Source organism: Pleurodeles waltl, chromosome 3_1 (assembly GCF_031143425.1).
Source record: "Pleurodeles waltl isolate 20211129_DDA chromosome 3_1, aPleWal1.hap1.20221129, whole genome shotgun sequence".
In the NCBI taxonomy this organism is placed as follows: Eukaryota; Metazoa; Chordata; class Amphibia; order Caudata; family Salamandridae; genus Pleurodeles; species Pleurodeles waltl.
In genome coordinates this window covers 320,919,094-320,939,027 of record NC_090440.1, presented here as the reverse complement: position 1 = coordinate 320,939,027, position 19,934 = coordinate 320,919,094, and the positions used below count along the sequence as shown (strand labels likewise).

Here is a 19,934-nt window from a genome sequence, read left to right as displayed (position 1 = left end):
CGCTTGTGAGTGAAATCGACACATCGCAAGCCCTTTTTGACGCACACTCACCCGTGCGGTGTTATTTTTGACGCACCCAAGGTACATTTTCATGCTAATAGCGTTAGCGTTGTGTTTAAAATTACATGAAGACTCATTTAGCAGTTTTAGTGATAACTTGACTTGTATATTGGGAGTTTTGTCGTTTTGGTCTTGTTTTGTTTAGATAACTATTTTCTATTTTTTTAAACCTGTGTGGTGTCATTTTGTAGTGCTTTCATTGTGTTACTTTGTATGTTGATACAAATACTTTGCACCTAGCACTCTGACGTTAAGCCTACTGCTCCCACCAAGCTACCAAGGGGGTAAGCAGGGGTTAGCTGAGGGTGATTCTCTTTTACCCTGCCTAGAGTGAGGGTCCTTGCTTGGACATAGTGTAACCTGACTGCCAACCAAAGACCCCATTTCTAACAATATATATAGATATATATATATATATCACCACATTCAGTAACCTCTAACCCCGCGTCCCAAAATACATATATATATATATATATATAAACATATATATATATATATTTATATACATATATGTATATATATATATATATTTATATATATATATATATTCACTGCAAAAACCAAAGATTCCAAGGGTGTTATAGTTAGGTTCTGAATTTACTCGTACAAAACCATAGAAATTCAGCAGTTATAGTTAGAGTTCTTTCAAGTAACTAAAACTCACACCCTAAGGTAACTATAACTCTCGCCCTCACCATGCACAGTTGTCTCATCAATAAGTTGACTGCAAATGTTGCATTGAGAGTATGAAAGATGGCATAAAATATGTCATCAATTATAGAGTAATTAGATGTGCATTGCGAAGGGTGTGGTCCTCTGGTCCACCAGTACTAAGGGGTCAGAGTGTCCCAACCCTGGCCTCTTTTCTTTTTTTTGTTTACCTTTTTTCTGGGATTCAGCTCAAGCCGAGTCCCAAGATGGCTGCCAACATTTCCTGGTTTGAAGTATCGACAGCCAATCAGAGCGGTGCATTTCCCTTCACAAGCTTGTCTTCATTTGCGAATACTTCGTGGCCAGAGATATTCAAATTTGAATTTCCCTAAATTTCTCAAAAACTACTGAACGGATTTACTACAAATAAGCACAAGTGTGATCTGCATACCAACACCTAGCTTTCTGCTAAATTTATTGTAATTCCGTCCAGTGGTTCGGCCTGTAGTCGTGTCTAAAGAATCCTATGGAAATTAACATGGGAAACCCAACATTTTGAGCCCTCTATTTTTTTGGCTCCCGCTTGACGGATCATCCTAAAACCTTCCATGTGCAGAAGAATCACTGCATTTTGGGAACATTTTGTGAAGATTTGTCAAACAGTGCTGAAGATATAGGCTAGTCAAAAAACGATTTTCTTGTGGAAACTTATCCTAACTATAACTACCTACTAGCCAGTAGGTTTTATATATATATATATATATATATATATATATATATATATATATATCCCCACATTCTGTAACCTTATGACCTTGCTTGCCATAATACCTGTATTAATGTACACACACAAACACACACACTTAATTCTGTTGGTTTAACAGTTTACGTTGATTGGGATTTGTCTGTACGAGTGTGCCATGTGGCATTTGTATTTAGGTGTTGGTGTATGGAATATGTCGCTTCCAGTAGTGTGTAGCTCCCAGTAGCACCAAGAAATGCAGCATAGTGTTCGCTACATATGTTTTCCCTTCTGTTCAAAGAAACAATAATTATTTAAAGACCGTGAATGTGTCTTTGAAAGGCTAAACAAAATGCTTTTTCTTGGTGAAAACTTATTAAGAGAGTAACCTATAGAGGCATGAAAAATGCAGCTGTTGCTTTGCAAGCACCGCTTCCAATCTGCTCCTCGCCCTGGGGAGGGCTTTTATCAGTGGCTGCTACTGTAACTGGAGTCCTATGTCCTTGAATGCTCCTGGTTACTGGAAATCTAGAAAAGGCAGAATGTTTCCCGCTAAAACGGATCTCTTGGAGAAACGTCGGTGACGCTCTCGTCTGCTATATATTGGATTGTAAACTAAGGTGGCATCAGCCTGAACAACGAACTAGTGTCTCCCCCCGCCCTGGCTCCTTGGGGCATGCATTAAATCGCCCTAAATACGGGGTGACAGTCGGAGCTTTAGTTGAAACGTGGCGGCCCTGCCCGCAGACCTCCAGTTACCATTTCTGGAAAGGGAGTCGTTCGTGGCTGAAAATTGTGGAAATCATTCCAACTGTTTGTAACTCTAAATACTTCCATGCTGACGATTGCGTAGAAAATAACGTCCAAATTACATGGAAAAAACGTAAATCAGTAGTTAAGTGTGATACCGCTCCAACCACTCGAACCCTTCGGATTTGCGTGTATGCGCTGCCAGGAAACAGCGGAAACCAATGTGGCCAGTGATAAATTAGGGCTCCCGATCTTGATACAGGGAGCGAAGGGGAAAACGCAATCTGTTAGTCTTTGATTTACTGCATCACATTTTTGGAGAATTATTTGGCGAATTTTGAGTGTTTGCAGGCACAAGTTCTTAAAAAAAAGAAGTGGAGGGATTGGCCAAGTATGCAAGTGACATTCTGGCACATGACATCATGGCGTGTGACATCGCGCGTTAAATCACTGAGAGTGGCATCATAGCTCATCACCTCTCAGGAACTGACATCACAAGAAGTGACGTGTGTAGCAGGTCTATCATGAGTATATTTGAGTGCAGTACAGTATTTAACAAATTAGATTTTGCGTCAGGGTTGTGCCAAAAACAGTGATGCAACACAATGCAAAAATCTAGGCCTCAGCTTTTACATTTATTTGTTAAAACTGCCAAAAATAAATTGGCAACAAGCAGAAATGTGGCAGTAAATCTGTTCTGCTTAACTGGTTCCAAAGTCTGCATTTCAGAATATTTTATGGGATTAAGGTACTTGCTGCAGAGATCTTTGTGTAACAACTAAATCTCAGGAAATAATAATAATGACAAAATAACTCTGAAGGTTAACATATTTTCTGGAGAGATCTGTGGTTTGTCTTGTCCCAGTTTCGAATCAAAGTAGCATAGAGGGTTAATATGTCTCCTGCAGAGCACATTTTGTAACAAGCAGCTAACAGATTTTTATTTTTTGTAAATGTGTAAGTGGGTTACTGCTAGGGCTTTTAACACAAAGGGCCATATTTACAAGAAACTGGCACATCAGTGCTGATGCACCAGTTTTCTTACTTTGCCCCTGCCCCATCTAACGAAAACATGGGTGCACCGTATTTACAATACGATGCGCCATGGCACATGTTAGACCAATAACATCAACATTTTTTATGCTATTGTGGCGCTTTGCTGCACTAGCGTCAACAAATTTGACTCTAGTGCAGCAAAGTGTAAGAAGGCCCATACATTAAAATGGGTGTGTCACTTTAACTCCTGTTTTGAGCAGGTGTTAAAAATTACACCAAAAATTTGCGGGCCTCCTAACCTCGGAACGCCTCCCTTGCAGGGATAATGGGGTGCAAGGGCTCGCAAAGTGGTGCAATACATGCATTGCGCCACTTTGTAAATATGACGCGTCAAAAATTGCCTCCTTGAGCCACATTAGTTTTTTTTTTAAATTAAGCTAGTGTGGCTCAAGGAGGTACCAGGGCCTTGTAAATCTGGCACAAAGTTTATTTTGTTGCTTGCAGTTCATGAATTGTAAGACACAGTGAGCTATGAAGGACGTGTCTCCTACACCTTGTAACCCTCATTGTCTTACAAACACATCCTGTACATTGATTGAGACACGTGATTTATAGTCAATGTATAATATATATGTGTGATGTAAAGCGCTCAGACACTCTGCATTGGGATGAGAAGCGCTATAAAAGAAATAAAGAAAATAGCGGTATTTAAATTGTTATTTGTGTAAATACTGGTATATACCAACACATCTGACATTCCTACAGTGCATGCATATCTCTTATATAAAGGGACTGAACAAAGTCAAAAGCTTGACTTTCTTAAGTGCCTGTGAAGAGGTGAGCTGTGTGCCTTTGTTTCCCCTCGATTGAATTTAGGTGTGAGGCTCCTGATTGCTCCAAGCAAGGATACTCCAACAAAAGGAGGCCTGGTGGCTCCTTAACTTCCGCCTCTGTTATGGGCCTTGCTGGAATCTGGTAAGTCCCCTGGCGGCTTGCACGTTGGTGCTCCGAACAAAAGCAGACAATGTGCAGGCACTGCTGAATGGGTCCCGGTGTCTAAAAATTACAGCAGGACAAGTTTTGCAAATTTCTGTGGGGCCCAAACTGTTGGCAGGGTAGCCTGCGTCCACCCTGTGAAAATAGTGGGTAGATGCTGTCTACCCGTGTGTACCCTCGACTCATACCCAGAGGGCTTATGACTTTAAGTTCTAATTTGCTGTGCACTTGTGCACTTGTACACCTAAAGGCGTCATTTCATTAGGGTGAGAGGAATGTCACTCTTGACAAGAGTGGTAGATAGGTTTTAACAACGAGCATAAAGCTGTAACAAATGCACCAGTCAGCACTACATTTTTATATTGACAGTTCGTGGTTAAACGCTTCTGCCAATATTCCCTCTCATACTATTTCCGTGCACTGGGGACATTCAGTTTTTGGGTTTTTCAAAAGGGATGATATCTGAAACAGACAAAATAATCTGTGTACGCAAGGAAGCGACACAATCAGCTGTATGCTAAGAGTCACCAAGTCACTTCTAGCCTTACAGCATGCTGTGTTCAAACATGGCCAGGTCATGTTACTTTCCATCAGAAACAATGGGCTATATATATAGTATAATCATACATTTTTGAAATGTGGCTGCTTCAATGCTAAATTTGAGATTGGGGTTGTTATTGGGGACCACTGGCACTAATTTTTGGGAACTGGCACTTATTTTTCCACATCAGACATTTACAAGAGCAAGAGAGAGAAAAACACACAAACAGAAAGACAGAGGAAAAGAAAGAAGGAAAAAACATCACAACAGGAGAAAGCAAGAACCTGCAGAAGTGGAATAAAGGGGCAGGGAATTTCTGGCAGTAGATTAAAGAAGCATGAGGCGGATTCAAGAATTTCAACTTTGGTATTCGGCACTCCTACAGTTAACTGCACCAGCCACAGGCTTCGGAGCAGAGCTCTGGCCACCTGCACTCATTCTTTTACAAGTTAAGCACTGGGCTGCTTACAATTTTGAATGTTATTACTAATATACCTTGGTCTTCATTTATAACTTCACAGGAACAGATTTCTGTGGTAACATTTGTTGCAAACACTGCTGCAGCTGTATTCAAATGTCATTCGAACAAACATGGCATGCCACAGGTAACACATATGACACACCATTAGATAAAGAGAGGCAAAACCTATGTAAAAGGCAAATTTGTACTTACACACCTAAAACACAGAAAAAGCCTTCCCCGCAGTGCCTGCTTAAATGCATGGGTTAGGAACTGGGTCGGACTAGAACAAAACTTTGGCACGGTTCCAAAATAACTGCGCCCCCCATTAGTGAAGCAGATAAGTGATAGCATCAGGGAGTTTGACAGTAAAAACAGGCCTACATGGCCATAAAACTGGCCCACAACTGCTAAAAAATGGCCCACACAGTTGTCTGTCAGACCAGCCTAATGGGTATTGAATGATTGTCCTAAAGGCCAGTTCAAACCTGGTTAGGAACTGATTCGGGGTGCACTGTAATACGCATCTTCGCTTTTATTTTCTATAAGGCATGGCGGCACGGAGCATGTGTGCACAAAGGCCACAGTGATTTAATCAGCAAGGCAGGAAGAAAAAGTTCCTGGCCCCTGGTATCTCGCCACAGCCTTCTCAGGAAGCACATAAGCTGATCCTACTGCCACATTAAATCCCCCCTCGATTTCTCTAGGAGTGTTCTTTTGGGGACACATATTGGACCAGAGATGAAACTGGAGGGGCCACCTACAAAGGGTGGTTGTGGAAAGTGTGTCAAATTATATGGAAATGTATATGCATACATATATATATATATATATATATATATATGCTTGCTTAAAATGTTTAAATATGATTTTACATATGTGCACGTGTTTATGTGCATTCATACATACGTAGGCTTGTAGTCAAAGAATTGCTGAAGTAGTTTGACATATTAATGTGTGTTGCAAAGTGTGGTGTCTGTTTTTTAGGTCTCTCCTACTACACAGCACATGCGCTGCCTTTTGTGAGATTTTTGTGAGGTACATGGTTAGTTTACAGTGGACTTAGAGTCTGCCGATTGCTTACTATTGGTTGACTGCTTTGTCACTCTTATTTCACTCTTATCTGTTTGCTCCTTCATCAATATGTGTGGGATTTCCTTTCTCTTCTTGTGTTTGTTCCTTTCCTGGAGCATGGATGAATGTGTACTTCCATGGCTTGCTTTTTCATCACTGTTTTTTTCTTTGTGTTTAAGCACTCCACGAGAATTCATGTGTTTTTCAGCTGCCTCTCTAATGTGCTTCTCTTCCCCTGTATGTGCTATTCCTTCTTCCCCCTTTGTGATATACTCGCCCTTGTGTGCTTTCCCGCCTGCTTTGGCTTTCTCACAGGTGTGCATCTTCCCCCTTCCAGCATCACATTGCTTTCTCTCTCACCCATTTGTTTTTCTCTCCTGCCCTTAACGCTCCACGTTGCTCTCCCTCTCTTTCTCACCTGGTGGCTCTCCCACCACACCCTGTATCTTGCTTCTCCCCACCTGTACCCTTAATGTTGCTTCCGTGGCCACTCCCTGTGTGGCTTCGCCCACTCTGTTTTCACCTTGTGTTGCTTCTGCAGCCCCGGCCATGTTGCTTCTATCACCTACTTTCCAAAAGAAAAAAAGTTCTTGGGTTTTCTTTTTATTCGCAGATCTGAGTTGGATTGAAAAGGAAAACAACAGCTTTGTCATTTTGTATACTCTTGCACCTATATAATGACACAGTAGGCTTTTTTTCTTATTTAGACATGATGCACTACATCCGGATAATGTACAGCATTGCTAAAAGGTTATTGGCAAAGCCAATAGGTCCCAGAGGTGAGAAATGTTGGTTTTTCCAGAGCTTGTCTATCTGTGTCATTCCTGCCATGAAACAACAGTCAACCTCTGAGAGGGTTATGATAGGACAATGGAAAATTATTCTTCATCTGGCTCCTCTCCTGAGATGCCAGTGGCCTTTGCATGAAGGATGTAAGATGAAAGGCGTAAAATTGCTGATTGTTTTTTTTTTGTTTACCTTTTGAGAAGAGCCAGGTTATCCTCACCCATACAGCTCTGCAAAACCCATTAACCTCAATACACAGGAGATGGCCTGTGCAGAAGCCCTGCAGCATGCAATTCCAACTGGAGTGGGTGGCTCTTCCTGCATTGTGCTGGATACCATTCCTCGCCCCTGCACTGTGCTCCTTGCCTTATGGCCACGCACCCTCTCATCTCTAAAACTGAAGTATGCTTGTTTATATACAGAGGTGGCCTGGATCGACAACCCAGTTCAGCAAACTGGAAGGAATGGCAGGAGGGTTAATAGCGCAGCGTCTTGCAACCAACTTTTCTAGTGCATTTGCTGCACTGCGTAATTGAGTTTTAGTATGCTGCCATGTTGGGTGAGGGAAAAGAGCTAACACCATTAACGGTTGGTGGAACATCTTTTCCTTTGCAAGCCGCCATGCCATTACATTTAAACTCAGTACCTATTTTGGGTGAGGAAGGAACGCCCATTGATCGCCAATCACAGTGTCAATAAGCACCTTTTTCGAGAAAAGCACAACCAACCTGTGAGCCAAACATAAGCCTCTGTCTCAGTAGTATATCTTGAAACTCATTCCCTGTTGATATATGAAAGCTAGCGCTGTCAAGCCAGACCTAAAAATAAAATACTAACTAATGAGGAATGGAGACACACAGGCTACTTTAAGGACACTTTTCCATCCTGGTGACAAAAGATATCACTTAAACTTTCATCCAAAACTTCGTTCCCTCTGCCTTCTCCAGATCAATTATAAATTCTGTTGTACCAAACATAATTTGTGTAGTGCATATTTTGAAATTGAAATTAGGAAATTCTAATGAATGTCTTTCAGTTTATAATAGTATTTACAGCACTTAGTAGCACACACTACCATTTGACGGGTTTCTAGGGCCTTATAGCAGGTGTTAATTAATACTGAAGTGAATGGTACTAATTTTATCATCTGAGATGGATGAAAGGGTGAGTGAACCCACCAGTTTTCGCAGCTGTGGCCTTCAGGTTAAGCACAGATTCCCTACTGTGGATGCTTTATCTTACTGAGCAGCCTAACCTTTCAATACACAAGATGCCCTCAAGACTCATGCAATAATTTCTGGTGCCCTAAATGAAGTGACATTTTGCAGCCCCTACTTTGGCAAGCAGGTCATATTTGGTGCTTCTAGGTGCTATGTGGCACCACTTTATTGGTGCCACCCAACCAAGCTGACTCAAATCGCCTTGTCGTGGGAGCTGCCATGACTGAAAGACTCACATAAAATTGAAGAAAAATGAGGGTAAGGGGCATCATCTAGAAGCGGAGCTTGTAGCTAGATGCAACGATATGTCCTACATTGGGAAACGCGTGATACCAGCGCTATTGTATGCTGATGGTGCCGTTATTATGGGCTGCACATGTGTTGCGCTGCATCAGCTCTTGGAGACCTTTGCATCCTTTATGGAAGGGCTAGACATAAGGATTAATAACAGCAAATCCTCCGTAATGTCCTGTGGTTACAGGAAGGCCCTGAAACCCAATTTTCTGCCCCACACCGCTCCTGTCTAACATGTGGACAACTTCATTTATTTAGGGGTCACGTTTAACTGCATGGGGTCCTGGCAGCCCCAGCTGAAAATTGGGAATAACCAACTGGTAAGGAGGATTAACGTTGCTTTCTTGTTTTCGGCTAAATTAGCCAAAAGATCACTTGCCCACATGCTGGCTACATACCATGAAAAATGTGTTGCCGCAGCAACATATGGAGCAGGAATCTGGGGTATACTAGCTGCACACTACTACAAGTAACAGAAAACAAATGTACACATCACTTACTGGCTCTTCCACCATCCACCGCCTCATTCATTAGCCGTCGGGAAGTAGGGCTTCAACATATTGAAGATGTCCTCAGAACCCGCTCAATGATGTTATGGTGTAGGGTCTGGACTAATGAGACCATCCCCATTGATAGAATGTTAATTGAGGACTGTTTGACCCTGTCCAGAGGACTAAGGGTTTCGTGGTTGAGAGAAATTAGGGACTTGGCCAAGGCTCTGGGTAGGTAGGGTTTGTTCATGGACCTTTTACGATCCTTGCCTGCTCTTGATAAAACAAAACACTTAAAGCCATGTATTATGCCCATTGGGAGGAAGATAGGTGAGCAAGGGTATCAGCACTCTCCAAGGTGGTCTCATATATGCAACTTAACCCATCTAGGGACATTCATTCATCCATTTTTGCTATATAAGTCACCATATTATCAGCATTGTATTATTCTTAGGTTCCAGTTGTCTTTTTCATAGATTAGTCACTTTCCCTCAATGTAATGACAGGTCACATGATTTGCACCTTTCCGATGTGAACCTCAATCTGCACAGAGCACTTTACATGTCATATTTTTCTGTACTTTTTAATCCCAAAATATGTCTTCTGTTCTAAAGCCCTCACAGATTAAGTACTCCTTGTGCCACTGTACTGATGCACTGTACTTTCATCAATCAGTTAGTGCAGAGAAGGTTATAATTACGGTATACCCCTTTTTGAAGTTGGTGTTAAGGGCGAGGAAATTGCTTGGGTAGCTTAATAATGTACTAGCTGGCACCTATTTGTATGTTTTGATTTACCATGCTATGTATGACGACCAGACATCTTGATAGAGCTGTGATGTACTAAGTTAATAGGAAATCTAAAACAAAGATGGAATTTGCTTCCGGCCGTGATCATACTTATGTTGTGTGAAGCAAGAATCACTTTGACTATACTCTTCTGATTTGAAACCCACTGGTAGGCTATTTTATGTAGTATATTTGATGACAGCACTTTGTATGTATCATGATCATACTTTTAATCAAGGATTTTAGTTGAACCTGTATTATTTTATGATATCCTGTCGTATTGTCGTGTACTGTACTTTTGTGGTCTATTTTAATATATCCGAATAAAGTTAATTGAATTGAATTCTATTGCACTGTTCTGTTGGAATTTAGTTGCATATGCAGCAACGTCAAAGCTAAGGCATTACAAAAATCTACAAACTGAAAATATATTGACAAAAGAAGGGCACATTACAGGCAACTTTCTACCTTTTGTAGTTTTCTGACCCATTGTCTATTTCATTTTATTTGATGTGTTTCCTCTTTATTGACAGGAGAAAGCAAAATACGCTCATCAAAGCGGCTCGGCCACAACCTATAATGGTGACATTGGGGAACGGTCCTGGATGCCACCCAGTGACGTCGAAAGACGTAATGAACTGTCACCTGAAGATAATTTCGAAGACCTTGAATATTTCCCAAATTTTTATCGCCTTCTAAAAACTTTAAACCCAGGTAATGTGTGAGTCTTACATGAAAATCTTTAAAGAAGTAACATATCGAAAGCAGTTTTCACTTCTAGTGATGCTTTTTTCCATGACAGGGATATACTTTCTCGGGATCTTAACAATTATGGGTCTGTGTGACATGTGTACCAGATAGGATTAGGCCCCACATGCCTCAGCTATACACTGCGGCCCTCGCAGTGCACATGAAACTGAACTTGCCCACATGGCAGCTCAGGCTACTGCTATCGGCGCTCGGGGCTGCCCTCTTTTCTTCCTACCCTAATCTATACTTCCTCAAAGTGCATCACAACTGCAGTGCCAAAAGTAACATCGCATATTACATAGTCCGGTAGTACGACAGAGCTAACCGAAGGTGGGGTGAGGTGGTGGGTTGTTGATGAGATAGTTCAGTAGAATCTGCTGTCCCAGCTGCCCTCACCCCATAGGTGCTTGTCAGGCTTCATATTCCGACGCAACCAATACCCGACTGATGCCGGCAGAATTGTATGGAAGAATGCACTCACCCCTTAAGGACATCTCAGTCCAAGTATATTAAATGACATCCATTGTAGTGGTTACTGATTGACAATGCCCTTGGTCATTTTCAGAGATAAGGCACTAAGGCCTGATTACAACTATGCCATATAGTGGCCATTCTTGGGCAACATCTTTTCGTGCAGATATCGCAATTGTAAGTGGTACAATGATTATCACACCCAGTAGTTATCAGATATTATTTTAAGGTTTGCAATTCCTATTACATTTTGTGAAACATTACCAGTATATACACAGAGAGATGCAGTAAGCACCAACATCCACATGGTATGCCTCATTTTCAGGATGAAACTATGGTAGGTGGAATTATTTGCTCTAGGTGGCTTCCAAAAACAGGGGAATCAATTTTTATCAGGTGCTATAAATTCTGTATACTCCTCCGGGGCAGTCATAGTCATACCATTACAAGTGTTATATGCCAAAACAACAATTTCTAAATGAAATCTCACATTGCCAAACTATTACTGGGAGATGTTAATTTAATAATTTTCTTGTTAAAATGCACTAGGGGGAAGTAGCACTGCTTCTGTTGAGCTACAATATCAAACTAAGTGCAACATAAAAGTGTATTTGTTTGCATAAACGTTTTATTGTTTTTGTTTCAAGGTAGGGGCTTGAGGAATGATAATGGTTACTGATTTCACCTCTCACCAACTACGTGTCACCTCTCAAATCTAGTGTTAGAAATTTGATCTCTAGTTGGCAGAGGCATGCACCATGTCCAGGCAGGGACCACAATCCTAGTAAGGGTAAATCATACACAATCCAAATTATCCTGCACCCACCATCTGCTAGCTTGGCATTGAGCAGTCAGGCTTAACTTAGAAGGCAATGTGTAAAGTATTTGTGCAATAACTCATACAGAAACACAGTGAAAAGACCATAAAAGTATTCCACACCAGTTTAGGAAAATAGACAATATTTATCTGAATAAAATAAGACTAAAATAACAAAAATCCAATATGCACAATTCAAGATATCACTTTTCAAAGGTTTAGATGAGTCTCAATCCTTAAGAGCCACTGGTTGCATCCTTTTAGCACACAGTAGCTGGAATGCGTCAAACATAAAGATGCAGAGGGCTTCAGAGGAGGACCTTGGTTTCACACGGCAAGGTGATGTATCGGATTCCTGGGAGTGCAGCCTTGCTTTCTTACTGCGATACGGGCATATTTTGACGCCCAGGGAGGATGCATAGAAAATCCAGAATGCCTTGAAAAGAGGCAACAGGTGCTGCGTTGATCCGGCAGGTGATGCAGTGATTTTTCAGCCGCAAGACAGGCACTACATTGATCCAGCAGGTGTTGCATCAACATTTTCAGGTGTTGCATCAATTTTCTGATGCACTGGATTGTTTTCTCTTTGGTGAAATCTTTGATAGCCCTGAGACTTCAGAACAGGAGGCAAGCTCAATCCAAGCCCTTGGACAATATGTGTAGAGGATGGCAAAGTCCTTCCAGCAGAGTCAGGGGTCAGCAAGCAGCAGGGCAACAAGCAGGCCAGCAGTCCTTCCAGAAAAGCAGTCCAGAGGAGTCCTTTGGGCAACTATGCAGTTCCTCTGACAGAGGCCAGGTGTAGGTCCAGAAGTGTCTGATTTGGTGGGGTTGCAGACCCAATATATATACCCCAAAGTGCCTTTGAAGTAGGCAAAACTTCCAAAGAGTGGTTTTGAAGTACACAATTTCCCCCTTCAACACAGCCCAGTCTGTCAGGAGCCCTGGGGTGGGGGGTAGGGGGGAGGTTATCAGTCCTTTGTGAGAGAGCAGGCCACTTGCCTTTAAAGTATAAGTGAGAGCCCTTCCCTGCCCAGGAAGACTCATCAGTATGCAGATGAACGCAAATGCAGCTGAGTGTCCTGTGTTTATGGCTGTCTGGGTAGAATGCACAAGGGGTGCTGTCAACCAGCACAGACCAGACATGGATTGGAGACAGGCTGTAAGGCACAGAGAGCAGTACGTGCAGAAAAATGCCTACTTTCTAAAAGTGGCATTTCTAAAATAGTAATGTAGAATTCAATTTAATCAGTAGTTAGGATTTGTCCCTACCGTTCCAACCATACTAAACATGACAAGGCTATTCCTCTCAGATCGGAAATTACCACTTAAAAGCATATAAGGGAATTTCTAATGCTGACCTATGAGAGGAGCAGGCTTTGCAGTACATAGCATCCTGCCCTATGGGCTACCTAGGGCCTTTGTTACGGGTGACATATATGTAAGAAAAGGGGAATTTAAGGCTTGGCAAGTAGTTTTAAATACAAAGTCATAGTGGCAGTGAAACTGCACACGCAGGCCTTGCAATGGCAGACCTGAGACATGGTTAAGGGGCTACTTATGTTGGTGGCCAATCAGTGCTGCAGGCCCACTAGTAGCATTTAATTTACAGGCCCTGACCACATCCAGTGCACTTTACTAGGGACGAATGAATAAATTAAATACGCAAAAGGGTTTGTGCCAATGTTACCATGCTTAGGGGAGAGAGCACAAGCACTTTAGCGCTGGTCAGCAATGGAAAAGTGTGCAGAGTCCTAAAACCAGCAAAAATGAGTTCAGAATGATGGAGGGAGGTAGTCAAAAATGTGGGGTAAGACCACCCTAAGGCTGTCAGGCCTAACATCTAGCTTTGAAGAGTATTACCCATGCAGTATTTTTACATTTGCTGCAAGTGGTTTTGAGGTCTCTAGTAGACAAAGTGCCCTCAGCCGTACAATTATAAGCTAAACAGTAGGTTATTTAATGTTTCAGAGTTGGCATTCCAGGAGCATGAGATCAGAATAGTACCATCAAGAACAAGAGACACCAGCACCTAGAGAATCAATGCCTTACAGTGAAATAAATGAATAAATGGGATTGGTCACGGAGTGGTTTGGTGAAAGATAATACAATGAAGGAACTGGGGATTTCTGGGAGATACTAACCTGAATTTCCAAGACTGAGCTTCAGGTATGCATACTTTGGAGACCACAAGCCTTAATATAAATAGTGCCCTGAGTGTGCAACTAGTGTTTGTGTCCTCTTTTTTGCCACGTCACACAAAGGTATTACAGAATAGGTCATAGATGCTTGTGCAGCTCCTCCTGTATGGATCACACCGCCGCACATTTTGATTAGCACATTCTCAAAGGACATGCCCTTATTTGCATGGAGAAGTGGCCTTGTGCCATATTACTGACAAGGACACAGCTGCCAGGAGGCACACTGACTGCTAAGCCTAAAGGGGGCCTCAGCAGTTGCCATTTATGTCAAGCTGCTCCACAGTTTAAAAAAGCACTTTCTGTGAGCTAAAATTATTTTTTTCTATTTACCCATCCAAATGGCATTCAGAATCTTGGATCAGTAAATGAAAAAATGACACACAGTCAGTGTGCCTCCTGAGGCCACCCTTTGTAGGGGGGGTTGGGTTTCTCAGACATTCCACAGGCATCCCCTGCATGCAGGGGCACTCATTCACTGCACCTGCCTGCAGGGGGATCTGTGCCACCCTTTGAAATATCTGGCCGCTGTCTCCAGTAAAAGGCATACTGGCAGCTTTAAATAGCCATTCTGCCTTTCACTAATATTCTGTTCTCTCTGCATGTATGGGTTTCCATCAGCATTGGGAACAGCATATTTGTAGTGATAGGACACACTGTCCTTGTCTGCACTCAGCACACACACTAAAGGTGCACCACAACAGAGTGGGACAATATACCATATGCATAATGCAACCTGTTGGAAATGACCATCTCTGCACGGTATTGCCCTAGATTGTTGCTTTCTGTTGCTGAAGCTATATTTGTTGTCCATAAGTCTCTTTGTACGTTACCGTTGGTAATATAGGCATTATGCACACCCTTTCAAATATGTTAAAATGTGGTTTATAGCCCATAGTATATGGTGACACCTGTACCCAAGCCAGGACCTGCATATTAAATGCTACTAGTGGGCTGCAGCATCTATTGTTCTGCTCTTTAAAGTAGCACTGTATAACATGTCACCGGACTGGCCACTGCAGCATGAGTGTGCAGTTTTAAATTGCCATGTAAACCCATCAAAGTAAACCTTTTGCCAGGCCTAAAGCTCACTTTTATTACTTATAGCTCAACCCTAAATATACCTTAAAAGCCCATAAGGAGGAATGCAAGGTATTTAAAATTGGAGCATGTCTGTAATCTTCTAAATATCCTGGCAGTGAAAAACCTCCAAAGTCATTCTTTACTGTGGCAAGGGTGTCTGTCCTATAGGTTAACAGTAGTTTGCGCTTTACATTTATTAGGTATTAAACAATTCAGTTTCGGAACAGCTAGAAAAATGTTTCAATGACTCATTTTAATAGTAATCTTAGATCCAACTTAACGGTCAAGTCAGACTTTATATTACTAATTTGGATTTTACCCTTTTAGGAAGTTCACACTTTCCTGCCTAAAACCAAAAGGCTTGCCTGCCAGTATCTAGCTGTCACCTGACCCCTGACTGTTCTCCTGTGGTGAGATGTGGATTGCTTCCAGTCAGTAGACAAAGGGCTTTGGTTGTAGGGATGATGTCTCCTCCCTTGACAGGATGGCTGGGGGCTGTGAACAGCCCTTTTCTGGGCTTCAATGAATGCCTACCTTGTCACTGGCAGATGAAGCTCACACTTAGGCCTGCCTTCCATTTGTCTGTCTAGTCAGACTGGCTCCAAACTCAATTGGAGGGGAGGAACTGATTAAAACCATTTTAGGGGTGGACATAGGATTGCCCTCCACCAACTGGCTGGCACTGGGCATAAATGTGTCCCAACAGTCCTCTCCTAAGTACACTCCTAGACCTGGGAAGAATCAGAGGAAGAGCTGCCCTGTTATTTGAAGGAACTGAAGGAAGACTGGACCTGCTTGCCTTGAACCCTGAGCTCGAGCAGTGACTCCACAGGCAGTTGGTTTACCTTTTTTCAAGTTATTGGGGCACAACAAGCTTTGAGAGGCCTTTCTCCCTGCAACTGCCCAGCGGACCAGTTCCAACTGGACCTGCCTTGGACCCTGCTGTTGGCTTCTGCTGAAGAGAGTCTTAACCTCGAAGTGGTACCGCCAAGTACTGGACCCTTGGCTGGTGTTAGAGCATAATTCTCCTATCCCCAAACTGCAAGAAGTGGGACTGTAAAACTTTCTGCCTACTTTCCGCCTGGAGAACTGACAGAGACTGGGGTCACCATCGAAGCCACAGCTGTGAAACTGCTGGCCCCCGTCAACTTGCTGAACGCAGAGAACTTGACCGGAACTGATGCTAAGCAGCATCAAATAAACATCGAAGACCTGGGCATGGACTTCTGACTTCGCCCGCTCAGAGCTTGTCCACCTTTATCGATGTCCGCACCAGGACCCCAGTTTTCAGCAACTCACCATCATTGAGCCCTGCTTCAGATCCAGCTTTCTCTGCCATCAAATTGCTGTTGAGTTGTTGACTGCTTTTTCTGCTTAAGAACTTCTAACTCAGAAGGTAAACTTTCCACTGGGACAAACCTGGTCCCTGCATGTGACTGGTGATCCATAGCGACCAGCCTTAATGTATCACTTTTACCCAGTCTAGTGCTACCAGACACCTGCAGTTGCAGTTGGCATTTGTTGCTTTTTGGCGCTATTTTTAATTCAAACTTTAGAAATTCATATCTTCGGTTCTACCTAATTGGATTTTTGTTGTTCTGGTGATATTTTATTTATTAAAATTTACTTTATTTTTCTAAATTAGTTTGGGATTTTCTCTTGTGTTGTATTTTCACTTTATTACTGTTTGTGTTGCATACATACTTCACACAGTGCCTCTAACTTAAGCCTGTCTGCTCTTTGACCTAATGGGGAAGCGAGGGGTAGAGCTTAGGTTTATTTAGTGACTTTATTCGTTCACCCTGACAAGGACTGTGATTATTATTTGAGGTGGGTTCTCACCCCTCAATTAATACACCCGTTTCTTACACAGCCCCTGGTTATCTGGCTATCAATCGTGTCTGCAGGAAGTAAATAAAATGTAAATTAGACCAATAAGGCTAAAATCATTGCTGACGTCACTTCCAATGACATGATGAAGAAGTGAAATTGGAGCCCACAGGCTTTCTTTAACTATAACAAAATACAATCAGTGGTGCAGATCAAAGACCATCAGATTCATTTTCACAGATGAAGATCAAAAGTTGTGGATCTGTCAGCAACCTGCAGTTTGTTGTTATATGAAACAAGTGTACCAAGTCACTTGATCTCTAATTAGAGCTCAGGCAGGCCCTGCCAATTACCACTGGTCACTTAAGATCCACCATTTAAATAACATCATTTTGCAAGCCCTTATATAGTTCTCTAATGTATTGTGCTATCGTTTGGTAGATTTTCACCATTCCTTCATTCTAATCACTGATCACCCTTTTCAAAATGGTAAAGATCCTATTCAGCACTATGCTGACATCTGATTGTTCCATATCTTACCCTGTACTGTCCAGGAATTTTCTGTTGACGTAAGGAAATATTTTATGTCAGACAATTCCACTGCCCAAACATTGTGACATTTGTGCTGGTGAACCTCAAACCAATTGTATTTTCCCCAACCATATCTTATGGCTGCTGCCAGTACTAATATATCAAATTTCCAGTATTAGTCTGTGCCATTGTACATCAAGCAAGTGACACCAATTAGGTCATAGATAACATAAATAAGAACCCATTGTTAAGACTCAGTGAATGGGTTACATCTCAGCCCCGGCCATGGCCACCTAATGCTAAGTGTTAACACTGCCATCATGATGCACGGCATTGTACAGATGCAGAGGGAGCCTATCAGTTATTGATCAACTCTCTCTCCGGCTGAGTATGCCCCAAATAACTCTATTTGTGCAAGACCCTACTCTTTGGAACACTTAATTCTGTCTTGAAATTTGAATCCAATCACAAGCACCTCAAGAAACATCTGAAAACTCCCTACTGACCACAGGGTGGAGACTGAAGACTGCCAGCCACGATTGCAAATTTCCACTTCACCTTCCCCTTGCTAATTTGTAATTTTGTCATCACTGTCAACACTCTGATGTAACCAAAAGTTGTGCCACATAACACTTTATAAAACAAACATCTAAGTGTTTAAGCATTTGCCTTTCCACAAGCAGAGATGGTGGATGATGTGTGTATTCAGCTCAGCTAGAGTTTTTGTGTCAGACCAGATGTATTCAGGCAGTCCCAGGTATTAGTTTGCAACAGTGACTGCTTCAGAAGGCTTCCGATAATCTTGTCATTGTGGCTCCTTATAGCTTATAAGCTGACTGCCCACCTCCCTGTGGTCACACCCATAAATGCTCAGCACCAGTAACGGCAGCAGCTAACTCAGTACATTTCTTACCTGCAGTCTTACAAGTACAGTGTCCCACTTAGGTCTATCTCTATCTGAAAAAGAGCTACAACCTTCTGTTGTATTCTATGGGTGTCACAATGTCATATATGAAAACACACATACAATGCTACCAGGAATCCATGGTGAAAGGAGGTATTCACCAGAATCACCACAAACCCACAGTGAATGCCCACAGTGTACCACTGAGTCAGGTAGCCTACTGTCCCATTCAGCGATCTTCATATTTCTTTTATCTGTCTGATAAGCAATATCACAGTGCAAACTCCTTAGGTAAATCAGAACGCAGTGCAGTTCTGAATATTCAGAGGTAGCACTCAGTGTTGACAGAAGGACATGTCTTTGAGACAACTGTTGAGCATGATTCAATGTGCCATTCAGCAGGAATTCCACAGAGATGGGTCATCTCATAAGCACCAATCCTGATGCCCTATTCCCTATTGCTCTTGCTAAAATACTGGATTTGAATAGTGATTCACAAATTCATCCGCTCTTCTTCGTGAATCTCCACTAGACAGTGACACAAAAGGAGCTGGAGTGTAACCTGCATATCCTGATGGGCCACCTGGGCTAGAGTGGAGGGAGAAGTGGTCACTTACACATAAATGGGCTGTGCCTGACCTCACACAATGTAGTCTCCAACCCTCTGGTGTGAGTCTGGAGCCAGTCCTGGGCAAGGCAGGATCTTTTGAACAACAGAGACTTTCCTTTGAAGTATGCCAACGTCAAAGGCAAAAGGGGTATAAGTAGGGGACCCAAAATCCCAGATTTTTAGATTTACTTCTGGACCCAAGAGGAACCTCTGCCAAGAAGAAGAGCTGAAGAGCTGAGGGGAAGTAATGCCCCTGCCTGTAACTGTGCTTTGTTGGGCTATCCTGCAGTTGCTGCTTCTGCCTGAGGAAGGGGACAAAGACTGGACTTTGTGGTACATTCCTGCTTGTGAAGAATCTCCAAGGGCTTGGACTGAGCTTGCCTCCTGTTTTGAAGTCTCAGGGCCATCAAAGACTTCCTCTGCCAGCACCTGGACTCTCTGATGAGACTCCTGCCCTACCAAGTGGTGCCCTATCCAGTCCCTGGGCCCTTGAAAGGTGACGCTGGTAGAACAAGGAATGAAATTCACGCACAGGAAGCTATGCGGGGAAAATTTTGATGCACCACCAGCAACGAGGCTGTAAAAATGACACACCACCTTCCTTGCGGCTGAAATCAACGCACCACCTGCATCACAGCTGGGAAATCAACGCATCACCTGCATCGCGGCTGGAGAAATGACACAAAATCCGCTTGCAGCTGCTGAAAATGACACGAACCCCACACAGCGCTGTTTTCCATCACTGTGCTACTAGTATTGCTCATGCATCTTTACTGGGTGTCAAAGTCATCATGAACTTGCATGAATGAGAGGTGCCCCTTTCGGAAATCGATGCATCGCTCTCTTGCAAGAGAGAAAAACAACACATCGCCTACCTGACTGGAGAAGAAATGT

The 19,934-nt window shown here is 42.6% G+C and overlaps 1 protein-coding gene across 1 annotated transcript in view; it reads left to right on the top strand.

The window, feature by feature from the left end:
* The window catches only part of SCG3 (secretogranin III), a 202,789-nt gene that overhangs the window by 24,716 nt on the left and 158,139 nt on the right, over window positions 1–19,934 (top strand). Inside the window, exon 7 of the mRNA XM_069222474.1 lies at window positions 10,383–10,563. Within this exon, the coding sequence (XP_069078575.1) occupies window positions 10,383–10,563 (181 nt within the window). The remainder of the gene's footprint in view (window positions 1–10,382; window positions 10,564–19,934) is intronic.